At 41.3% G+C, this 12265-nt stretch overlaps 1 protein-coding gene across 2 annotated transcripts in view; it reads right to left on the reverse strand.

Annotated features, from left to right (window-relative positions):
* Nucleotides 1-12265, reverse strand: part of SMOC1 (SPARC related modular calcium binding 1) — a 133589-nt gene that overhangs the window by 65237 nt on the left and 56087 nt on the right. For both annotated transcript variants that reach the window (XM_074909106.1, XM_074909105.1), the window contains exons 4-5: nucleotides 6618-6717; nucleotides 4014-4061 (exon numbers count right to left, since the gene is read on the reverse strand). In XM_074909106.1, the coding sequence (XP_074765207.1) occupies nucleotides 4014-4061; nucleotides 6618-6717 (148 nt within the window). The remainder of the gene's footprint in view (nucleotides 1-4013; nucleotides 4062-6617; nucleotides 6718-12265) is intronic.

Here is a 12265-nt window from a genome sequence, read left to right on the forward strand (position 1 = left end):
TTCATGAAAGAAAAAGGGAGTTCATCCCACTCAAGACCCTTCATGACTGACACTAAGAGTTTATCCAGCCCATATTTACCCTGCACTTGCATGATATTTTAATCCCAGATTAAAGAACCAAGCTTCCTTTCCCATTTCCTTCATTCAGCTGATTTTAAAATGGTATCAACACCTCTCACACAGTCCAGAACAGCTAACAACCATTAACTAACCATCATCCCCCCTTAATTCCCCCCTCCCCCCTTCACACATTTCCAATTTTAAGAAGGAAGACCAAGTGCCTTTATGGAAATAAGCAATGACATGGCTGCTTTCTACATCCCTCTGTCTCTTAACCAGCCTACTTTTAAGCTTGGTGACTGCAAAAGACACTACTCATGGCTGCAACATGATAAATCTGTAGCTTTGAGCTCCTAAAGCCCCAGCATTCCTCAGATAAAGAAAATAAAGGTTTGTTTTGTTTCGTGTTTGCTTGTTTTGTTTCAAACATGTGGCACAATGTCACTTTGGCTGGAAAGGAACGTTCTGCATTCTTTAGGCAGGGAAGAATCCAGTCATGTTGGCTCCAAGGATGCCTTTCACTGCTTCTTAAAACATTAACAACCTCCCAGTGGGAGAGAGGGGGCAGATCTATCCCTCTAGGCGACAGTGTGCATCTTCCAAGTTGCTCAGGCCTTTCAAACTAAGCAGCAACTGAAGTAAATTAGTGCAAGAATCTCTTTACAAGAGAGGATTGTACAAGGAACAAGTGGAATAAGGAACAGACAGCAACGGAAACCTGCAGGTTCTGGATAACCTAATCTCACCCAAGAATAACTGTGTTCCCTGACAAAGGTCCTAGAAACTTGTTCTCTACTTGCAGGCTGAGCTGCAAAGTCCATATACCAAGCATGTTCTGGAGAACCTGGGTTTCTATCCCACCTCATATGAACAGGCCTCCATCTCCCCAGGCCCAGGTCTGCTCTGCCTTCCAGCAACAGAACAGTTCTTAGACACAGAACAAATCAATACATCCTATTTTCAAGTTTTAAGTTTGGTGCCAATTTAATTTGATTTAAATTACCTTACAGGGCAAATTGTATGAGTAGCTGGCATTGCATCATACAGCAATAGCAGTAATGTAAACATGGGCAACCAGAGCATGGGATTTAAAAATAAAAAGGATTTCTTGCCAGCACTCATGCTGTTCTGTACAGAAAGCTCCACAGGGCCACTTCTCGAACTACATGCCAAGCCATATGACCATAAAGCCATTTCATTTTCTTTTCATCAGTAGTAAGAGAGCCTGTGAGTGGAATTGCATGTTATCTCACATCTTCTGGTGACTCCATCATATCTATTGACCCCTAGAAATTAGGGCTAAACAGGATGAAAAAGAGGCCAAAACATTTGGAGAAAGAGAGTTATTACCAATAACCAGCTTTTTCTCCCTACAACATTAATTTGTGTCTTCTAAAGGAGAGCTAATATGCTAGTGAAGTCTTCATTTATTACCCAACGGCTTAAGCCTACTCATCTGCACTAAGGCAGAGCAGCCTTCATCCAAAAAAATATTTTGCCCTGAAGACTTGAAAGGCACCAGCATCATGCAAAGTTTATTAGCTCCATATTTTACATTCCTGTATGAGTGGAATAAAAGAAATGACTTTTGAGAGCCTTAGCTATTCCTTTTCCTCCTGTAAGTACCTATTCTGTGCCAGATAATGCTCTTTCACTCAGAGACCCTCATCCAGGGATGGAGAGAGGAGTCTGCTGTGCCATGGGAAAAGTCCAAAAGCTCCCGAGTCACATGGCAGTTGCCCAAAGTGATGTCAGAAGTTCCACGATGTACCTCTACAACAGAAGGGTCATCACTGACCCGGTTCCTGCTGGACCCCTTCTCATCCTGACTTTTTGTCATCTTGCAAAGGGCAGTCTTTGCAGAAAGAGCGTGAACACTCAGCTAGAATGGATGTTTATATGCATGCTGGCTAGTCATCAGTCTTCAAAGAAGACAGACCTCCAGCAACCACACTGCTTCAAGGAAGCTAGGCTATTCTTGCTTCCAACTTCATTAAAAAAGGACTCAATACTGGAATTCTGAATCAAGGTAACTTAAGAAAAAACACTGATAAGAATGCCAAATTCATTTTTAGATTAGGCATTTAGCTCTAATTGAAAAAGTAATGCTAAATCCATCAAATTTTAAACCAAATAATTTCAGTTTCTAAGAGCCCTCTTGATTTAAAAAGACCTATTTAACAATTGCTCACAAGTATTTTTCTAACATGATGGAGAAAGGCCAAAGTGGCTTGTGCAGGGGGTTCCAACAGGTATGAACAGATTCAGAATTTGAAGGGACAGAAAGTTTACATGATTGCTCAAAGCATGCTGGCCCAAAGGGAAACATTCTCCCTTTCTTGACAGCTACTCCATAGGATGTTTCCCCAGCCACGTGACGCAGCATACATCCTTGGAACAGGAGGCCACAAGCAGCACCAAGGAGAATCAATTTATATTACAAATTTTAGATAATTAATTCCATTTACAGTTCTTTTTTTGCATGTTCCAATCTCTGAGTTAAAGAGAGTGAAGTAGGAAAAAGAAGTTCAGATTTTTCCCGTTTTGCTCCTGTTTCTTATGAAATCCATTGTCAGCTGCTTCTAATTCTAGAAGAACAGACCAGGACTACTCAGGTAGGAAGCCTACAAACAACCCCCACTCAAAAATAATGCAGATTTCAAGAGCTACTTGATTTGCTTGTATTTCAGGCTAGACTGGCAATGACTGCATTAACAGAACGGTAACAATGCATTCAGGTGCCAATTATACATTAACATGTAATTACAGGTTTACAGAGACATATCCTTATCTAAAATAAGAAGCACACTTCAGCATTGTCTTAACTAAGTAGTTTTCCCTGCATCTATTTTCTGCCTACCTTTTCCTAAGCTACGATACACGACCATAGACTGGAAAGTGGATGTGCTCAAAAGGCATCACGGCTCTGCACATAGCAATCTAATTCCCGTTAAGTGTTTTCAGGACTGGATTGACACTCCCAGCATGGAAGATGTCCTTCAAATTAAAGTGTTGGCATCAAAGTAGGCATTTCCCTGCGTTGAAGTGTCAGGAATAATTGGCTTAGAGAGTCAACAGTAAAAATCCCACTTCAGATATCAAACCCAGGAACTTCTCCCAGGAAACAGCCTTCACCCTCACCAGCAGGAGTGAGGATGCATTCAGTGCTGTTTTCCTGTAATAAGGAGACAAACACAAACGTTGACTCTGAATGGGGGTTAGAGAGAAGAAGGGTTGAAAATCAGGGTGTGTAGAAGGCCTAAAGACAAACTTGACTGCTCCTCAATGTATACTTCAGTGGTCACCCCTCTCAAGACTATTTCGATGAATGTAAATCAGGGGACACAGAGAAAGAAGGGCTATAAATACACACAGAAGGAGAACAACAGCACATCTAGTGCCTTGCTCAGGAAAGGCAAGGACTGAAGAAAGGAGTGTAAAGAAGGAGGACCAATGCCTAATGCACAACAGTGAGGTTTCTAAGCCCAGATAGAGTTGAATCCAGCACTGCTCCAGCTGCCCAGAGGGTTTTATGCTCTGTTAAAAAATCCACCTTTCAATGCATATAAAGTCGCAATCCTGACTCCTAGTGTACTAGTCATCAATAGCCTTCCTAATCTTGAGGGATTACACTGACAAATGCTCAGTAGTTAACTTCAAGGTGAACAAGCAGAGGTTATTCCATGCCCGCCACCCCTATGGGAAGCTGTACTACATCACATACTACATCTCAGCTGATGAGCACAGAGCAGACCACACCATTTTCTACCACACAGGGCAATGCACAAACAGACTGCCATCTTATTCCTCTTACTGAGGGGGAAGGTCTAACGGCACATAAACCCCCTCACACACTGAGCTAGTGAGGAACCCAGATTCTGAGTTATCTCAAGGGACTTGGCTGGGCAGCTGCTAACAGAAAACAAGTTGCTGAAGCACAGGACTCCACTCACCTTTCCTTCCGGAATTACCCTGGCTTGATGGTTTATCAGTTACAGAACCTAAAGGGGAGGAAAAAGAAAGAGAAAAGGCATCTATTTAGATGCTGCACAATCACACGGAACATCTAATGTCACATTAATACAGTCAATATTTCAGCCCACAAAGTGTCTGTTTTACTTGCCAACAGCTCAGTTGAGGATTCAGAGCCTGTGCTTCAACCACCTGGGATAGAATAAGGAAGTTTTATGTGTTAAGATGTTAAATCAGGATGAGGGTAAACAAGAAATCTTTAGTAGCTGGTTCCAGTGATTTGAAAGAGCTCAGAGCAGTGTGCTAGTAAGAAAGCTGGAATAAATCCAAGGGCAAGAAGGAAAGATCAATAGGAGTCACTTCTTTCGTTTGCAAATGTCAGGAAGAACAAATCAAAAACAGGTGGGGAGAGTGTGCAGGGAATGCAAGGGCAGTATTCTAAAGGAAAGGGATTAAGTGGGAGGGACAATTTGCAGAAAATGGATTTCAACCAACGCCTGAACATCCCCAGCTGTTTGAAAAGGGACACTGAATAAGATCCGGCATGTAGCTGAATAGAACACGTCTCAGGTTTTTTAATATAACTTAGATCTTCACACTATATACATGATTCTAAACTTGTTTCTGCAGTTTGCTTCGGTGCTTCATCACACAGTTTTCCACTAAAACTTGAACTGATAATAAAATCTTTTTGAACAAATCAATTACCAAAGTGTATAAAAATCTATGACAACCTTTTTTTTTTCTTTGTTTCTTTTTTGAAATACCTTTATTCTCAGGAAACTGATTCTTCTGTGCACCATTACTAAACAGTTCCAGCAATTACTGATCCTTCAGGAAACATGAATCAAAAGTCAGCTCCAAAAGGAGGCAGCTCTGACAGTCCCAAGAGTCTGGTCAAGACAAACCATAGACAAACTCTATTGTCCAGGCACTTTCACTTGCAGATCAGTTCATCACAGATCTACTGGTGAATTACAAGTAAGAAGTACATACCCAATATTAGTTGTCACAGGCCTAACGTGTGCATGTCCTACAATACACCATGACTTTATTTTCCTAGTAACACAATTTTATAAAGAGCTCAAAACTCAATGAACAGATCAGCAAAACTCTAAAACATGTCCTAGCAAAACCATATACTGGGAATGGTGGAAGAAAGTCATATTCTAAGGTTTAAGCCAAATTACTGTAATATTTCACCTTACACTAAAACAGGATATTAATTGTATTTGCTTTCCATGTACCTGTGAAATACCAAGCATCCCCTCAAGCTATGCTACATTGACTCACTGGTTCCCAGACAGTTCTCTCACTCAGCTCAAACCCTCATGCAAGTCACTATGTTTGCTTATTACCACAGAACACCCTACAGCCAAGAGGACCCTGAATAAGGTGAGAAGGATTAAAAAACAAAAAAACAAAAAAACAAAACCAAAGGTTTGACTGCTGTCATGCATCCATCTAAAGGGCAAACACTGAAAGGTGTAAGAGGAGGAATACATTAAACACCCATGGGGAGCAGATTGCAGAGCATGAAGCCAGAGGCAGCAGCAGTGCTTACACTGCATCACTGAACATGTTGGAAACACAATCGTATGCTTGCTGACTTTTGTTCTTATTTTGAGGTGGGGCTGGGGGAGTGAGGGGAGCAGCACAATTCTAGCGTTGCCCCTGAATTCTCCCAACAGCATGGAATAGTCTCCCACCCCTCCCTGTGCCTAGTGTGCTGCTGCCACAGCAGCTGTGTTCACCACAGCTCACAAAGCTAGATTGTACACTAGTGATCAGGGCCATATGAAAATCTAGAGCCCAACCTCATCCCATCTGAGCCTTGCACTGACATATTGAATGGTGTGGAAAAAAAGAAAACAGGATCACTCTGTCCAGTAAACCACAGAGTGACAAAGCAGTGTCAGGCTGAGTGCCCAGAAGCACATCGCTTAATAAACCCATGAGTAACAGGCCTAGCTCTGGACCTCCCTCTTGTGAGCTGTGGTGCAAGCCCAGTGCTGTCCAGCCCCATGACACAAACATGGGGATCCTGGAACTGAGCAACACAGCCAGAAGACCCAAATCCATTATACCAGCAGGACCCCGGATTTGGGGGCTAGCAGTCGACAACAACCAGTTTCTCACAGAACTACCTTATCAAACTTTTAACTGAAGTCACTGAAAGCAAAATGACTCCATAGCCCACTTAACACAGTCTGAGAACCACTTTGTTAAAATACAGCTTGTGGAAAAAGGTTACCCCATCTGTTACAGAAATCTCTGGTTTCGGTGTTCACAGCAACACTCTGACTCTTGCCTTGGCTACCACAGGCTGTTACCTCAGTGATTTTTCTCAGTGAGCCTTGCAGGCGTGTCTTTACCCTAACTGCGGGGTGGACATGCCACAGTCAAAGCTCTCTTGCAGCTTCCAAATGCCAGCAAACACCCAGGAAAATATAAGCACAGCTGCAGTGTTAAATCGGGTAAACTGGCTAAGTCACCTGAAAAGATTAAGCATTCTCACAGGATGCATTCTCCCCAACCCCCTTCAGTTATCAAATTAGTATTTGTTGAAGCCACTCCCACAGTACCTGAACATACAGGAGTTTTGTTCTGTACAGAAGAGCCGCTAATAGGCTTGCCATCAGGTGTCACACACCAGCAGTATCCAGTGTAGGTATGGCACTGCACCTGTTTAATAAAACAAAGAGCAGGCATTTCATTTCTCACTCTATCACCCACTGCTTTTATTATAATCCAGTATCTTAGTGTAAATCCCAACCCAGATGCACCACAAACACATGCTTCCGAGTAAAAAGGTCACACAGAAGAGTATCTTCAATATCATTATCTTTTCTTTCTCCCCTCACCTCCCTCCCCAAAGAAAGGTTATTCCTCCAACTCCTTTAGCTGCAGTTCAGGAGGCAAAAATGTTATAAGTAGTCAGCTGAGAACACTTCAGTTTGGGGATGCAGCATTTGTGCCTCAGCTCATTCCACCCTCTGCTAAATCCCATTTACTATTTACCATTAAATAGTTGTCCCACTGCAACCCAGCAGGGATGTGGAAAGGCCACCTTGGCCCAGTTCCCCATCTGCTGCTTAAGAACAACATCTGTGGGCATTTCGAGAGCATTTTGTTCAGTAAACATGACTGCAAAAACACAACACTAACTTATGTTAACAAACCTTCTCCAGACAGATTTAAGGTCTCTCCCATTACTATGTCAACCTAGGCAGTAAGAGCAAGATCCAACATGCTTGCTCTTTATGTATTGACAAGGACTTAAGAACATTTGATGAAGGCTCTAATGAGCCAAAAGGTACACAATATAAGACTCACCTTGCTTAACTTTAAAGCTCTACTTCTGAACTAAACATCTAGAGTTGCCCAGTTCCTTCCTTCACCATGGAAGGACACCAGAATAACTAGTTCAGATGTGGACCTCTAAAGTGAAAACAGATAAATCTCAATCTAGCAGACTGGTCTTAGTAACATCTAAGCAGATATTGCTTCAATGGTACTATAGTTTCAGCCAACTTAACAAATCTAATTACAGCCTTTGCCTCAGCTTTCAGAGAGTGGTCAGCATTTGGATGAAATTCGGGATGCTTTTCACTTCCCTTGAGACAAAAGTAAATAATCATCATACAGGCATCTGTGTAAATACTAACAGGTTCCAAAATCTTTTTTAATAAAACACACTTTCAGCTGTGGTTAGGTGTGCACATCAGCACTTCCAGCATCTTGAAATGGTATAGAAATGCCTTTGTTACTACAAGCTAGAGATGGTTCCTTCAATATATTTCTGAAAAAAAAGCCATGAAATTAGATCACTTCAGACACTGCCTTATTATTTTACTTGTAAACTGAATTCTGCCCATTCTCCCTTTTTCCAAACAAGTTCATTGAAGCCAATATCCCATTCCAGTCCTCACCACACAGAAGAGAAGAATGATGGGGTGTTTGCGCCATTCCCTTCATTAGGGAACCTTCAGAACTAAGCCAGTCATTCCCCCTTGCTGACAGCTGGCTTCGATTCCCTAAGGTAGCAGAGTTTGTTCAGAGAGTTAATGACAGTCTTTTTAAAAGGCTTTGAGTATCCCATAAAACATGATCTAAGAGCAATTATAACACGGTACCACGTGTTTATCTTGGGTTTTAATAAAGTGCAAATCAATCATTTTGCCTCAAGCAAGTTCACTTTTAGAAGCCAAAATCAACAACAATCTCATGTACCCATGTTACTAAAGTCATTGTCACTGCTATCTGCACACTTTCATTTTTATTCTCTCTATCACAAAATTGATTGCAAATTATTCAAAAGTCCTATGAACATAATTGGCAATAATCACGTTGAAAAATATTTCTTATAGTTCAACCTAATCAATTGCACATTCAAAACTAGTGTTATGGAGCTGGTTGGGTTTGTGTTTATCTTTGCTGATTCACACACACATTACTGCATTCCCAACAGCACAAGGAGCTATCTTTAGATCTGAGCATTAATTGTAAAAATCTTACCCAGAGATGAAGACAAATTCCAGGATAGGGTCTTGAATTCACAGGGCAAGGTCATTCCATGTTACATTACAGAAAAAATCCAGCGTACCCAGCATTTAAAAAAATTTAAGTGTTAGTGACCTGACAGTCCTTCAGCCAAGTCCTCAGAAAAAAAAATTACATTGCAGAGGAGTCCAAAAAATGTACTGACATAAATTTAGGATAGATGCATTAACTAAGAGCATGTTATGCAATTCATCTCAGTGAAGAGGTACTCATTACCTACACTCATTTATGCAAGCCAAGCACATTACATCTATAAAAGCAAAGTAATTTTATAAATAACTAAGCTAAGAAATCTCAGATTGACAGCACTTTTGCAACCAACTACTTCTGGTTCTACTGCAGCACCAAAGGACCTCCCTACTATGGATAATAGCAGCAACTAAATCTCAGTCCTTATCCTAAAGGCCAAACAACCACCCATGAAGAACAGACACCTTGGAAGCCTCAAAAATCACTGCAATTGGCTCTCCTAAATGTCTTCATAATCACATGAGATACTGAGAGATGCTACCTCTCACCATGATACCTGAACCAGGTCTCAGCATATTTAGGTGTCATAACAATAGTGGCCTACAGCCTAGAGTTTGCAGCTGGGAAAGAAAACCTGGTAAATTTTTCATCAGTTACATCACACTGCTATGGCATTTAACAAAATGTAAAGGCCATAGATGATCCAGCACCATTTCGAAACAGTGTGTGTAAACACAAACTCTGCAAAGTGTCAACTATTCCAGAGCACATATAGCAAGAAATCTTGAAAATTCAGGTTTTTAACTTTAAATTTTTCCCATGAGTTTCCAAAGATCTTAGGTTTGAGTTTGTTTCTAAATTCCATTTAAATCTCCTACCTGAAATTCAACCTCATGCTAATCATACTCTCATAGTAGCAAGATTTTTAAATACTATTATAATCAGAAGAGTAACCGTGTAAAAATGACGTCTGTTTACTGCAGAGATCTAATCTTCAGTTACTGAGTTAATTTGAGCTGTATCAACATACATGTTAGAAAAAGTGTGTTTGACATTTTTGGCTCTCAGTCTTCTAAAGTTAAGCATTGTGTCAGAGAAAATACATTATCAATTTTATATACAAAATAAACTTGATTGCTAACCAAACTTCAGCTACATAATACTCATTACTGCTGGAAAAGCACATGACAGATAGAGTTTGACATCTCAAATTAAGAAACACCTGTCCAACAGCTGAACATTTTAAGTTACATAATAGGGAATCAAAGAAATAAAACCTGCAAATCATTTTTTGATTTGCAGGTTTTATTTCTGGCTAGCCAACAGATTCTCCATTAACAGCTACACTTTCAAAAAAACCAAACTGTAGTTTAAAGCTCTGCAAGCACCCAAATCCCTGATAGTGCAGGACGACTTTGTTCCTCTTTTTCAGGAGTAAGAGATAAGTCATCTCAACTGTGCCTCAACTGAAGGGTGAAAAGCACGAGGGATAAGCCCAACAAAAATTGCTCCTCCACCATTGCCCAAATTAAGAGGGTAGCAGCAGCTCCTCTATTCCCCCCTGCCATTACGTGTGAAATGAAACAGCAGTTAATGTACTAGCCACTGGCCGCATGGATAAACACCTGTTCTCATCAAGTTCATTATAATAAAAAACCATTGAAAGTGTAGTCACTGACAGACAACTCTGCCTCTTAATTTCCTGAGGGAAAAAATGCTGCAGTTTGGGTTTCTTCAATCTATCAGTGTCAGTGCCAGAACCAGATTCCCAAGCAGTCCAAAGCTTCTCAACAAGAAAGCAGCAGCATCCCTTCACAGCCAATTGACAAATGAGGATCAAGAGGTTGTTTTCAAAAGGTAAACTGGAAATGGGCAAACACTGGGCTGAGCACAGGAACAGCAATGCTCAGACTAGCCTTTCACTGCTGTTCAGATGAAGAGTTTGATAACCAGTTCCTATCCCATCACAGATCAGACAAACATTTCCTGGCTCCTTCCATAGTGGAGGGCAGAGAAGAGAAGGGAAGGACAGTTCTTCTGCATTCAAAGCATTACTTCTGTGAAAGAAATAAAAACACATCTGAGTTTTTGAATGGCACTGCTGAGGGTGAGGGCAGGCAGCAAAGCTATTACCCACACTCACAGCATGAGGCAAGGCTCCAAACCCTGGGTGCACCCAACTGCTTCTGGTAAACACTGTGAAAACAGCTAATTAAACTGTTCCAAGCCAGTAGGTCATCTGGCCTGACCCAGAGAGCAGAAGCTGCAGTGTCACACAGCAATTCTTTAATCAAGCCTTTCCTTTGTTTGAGCCACTGAGGTTCATCTAGAAAGTCCTCTTGAACCCAAGTTACAGCACACAATCAGCACACTGGCCTGATGGCTATTTATCTTAACTCTAAGTGGTGATGCCTCTGTACTGGTTTCAGTGCCTTGCTGTACTGCATAGACTCTGGATCTTGTCACACTTCCTGCTAGATTAAGAATCAACTGATTGCTGTCAGAAGCCTGCCTTGCCCTTACAGACAGTTTCAGGGAGCTGTGAATTAGTCTGCACCTTAAGTTTGAGTTTCTTTGGGACGGTAACCCCTTTAATAATTTTTGTCACTTTTTTGTTCACATCTAATTCTTTCCAGATGATGTTGTACAGACAAATATTCCCACCAGGGCTTTATGCAGCAGCCACCTCCCTCAAGTCTATGCACCACTGAAGAAATGCTTGCTCCACGGGAACTTCACTATTCATATAACCAGGGGAAGAGGAGATTTGTGGCAAAAGAATCTTAGCCACAGTCAAGGGCATTCCCAACGCACACTGTGGCACAGATACCATTTTTAGCTCAGGAGAGGGATCCCCAAGAGAAGCTCTGCTTCTGACACAGAATGTGACCCTTTAAAGTTAAGAAGGATCTTACATTGTCACTTTCCTTAGGGATGTCCACTCCTGCTTTAAGAATCTGTTCTTTTGCTCTCTTGACTGGTACTTCTTTGAAGAAATGCTGTATATAACTGAAGTTGCTACCTCCTTACCCATCTACAGGTTATCTTTAGCTCAATATACAAACAAGAAATACAGTGAGAGCTGCAGGAAGAAAGCAAGTGTGTAAGTAGCAGACAAATCTGCAGAGCAGTATTCAGAGAGCTCCAGCTACAGTCTTTTACAGAAGGGGTGTCTTTAATTAGTAGATGGTTCTGGCTTAAAAGTCCAAATTCTTCAGGAAGAAAGAGTTTCTTTAATCTAGCAAGACAGACTGTGTTCTTTCCTTCTGAATGGAAAGGTTAAATCCTTGGGAGCTTAGTAGTGCTAGAGTATGAGCACTGAATAGTGGAATAATAGACAGCATCCAGGGAATGCGGGACATGTCTACACACTGTGCTGCATTAAGAAATGGGTTTGTAATCCTGCCCAGCATCAGGCCACACTAGCCAATGCAGAGGAACAGACTTGGATCATGAAGTCACGCTGAAGGCTGAGAGGGTTCCCCACATCTTAGGAAAGGGGTCTGTTTGTGGGTCTTAGGAGAAAGCAGTACTTTGTACACGCATTAGCATAGCACAGAATGAAACTATTGCTATGGACCATAATATAGATCACTCTTTCCAAACAGACTTGTATTACCAGACATGGGAGTGCTCTGGAAGCTATTTGATTATGGAAAACTGTTCTAACAAAGCTAGCCCACTCACTGATCCCATCATA

The sequence above is a fragment of the Athene noctua genome, chromosome 6, assembly GCF_965140245.1.
Source record: "Athene noctua chromosome 6, bAthNoc1.hap1.1, whole genome shotgun sequence".
Taxonomy (NCBI): Eukaryota; Metazoa; Chordata; class Aves; order Strigiformes; family Strigidae; genus Athene; species Athene noctua.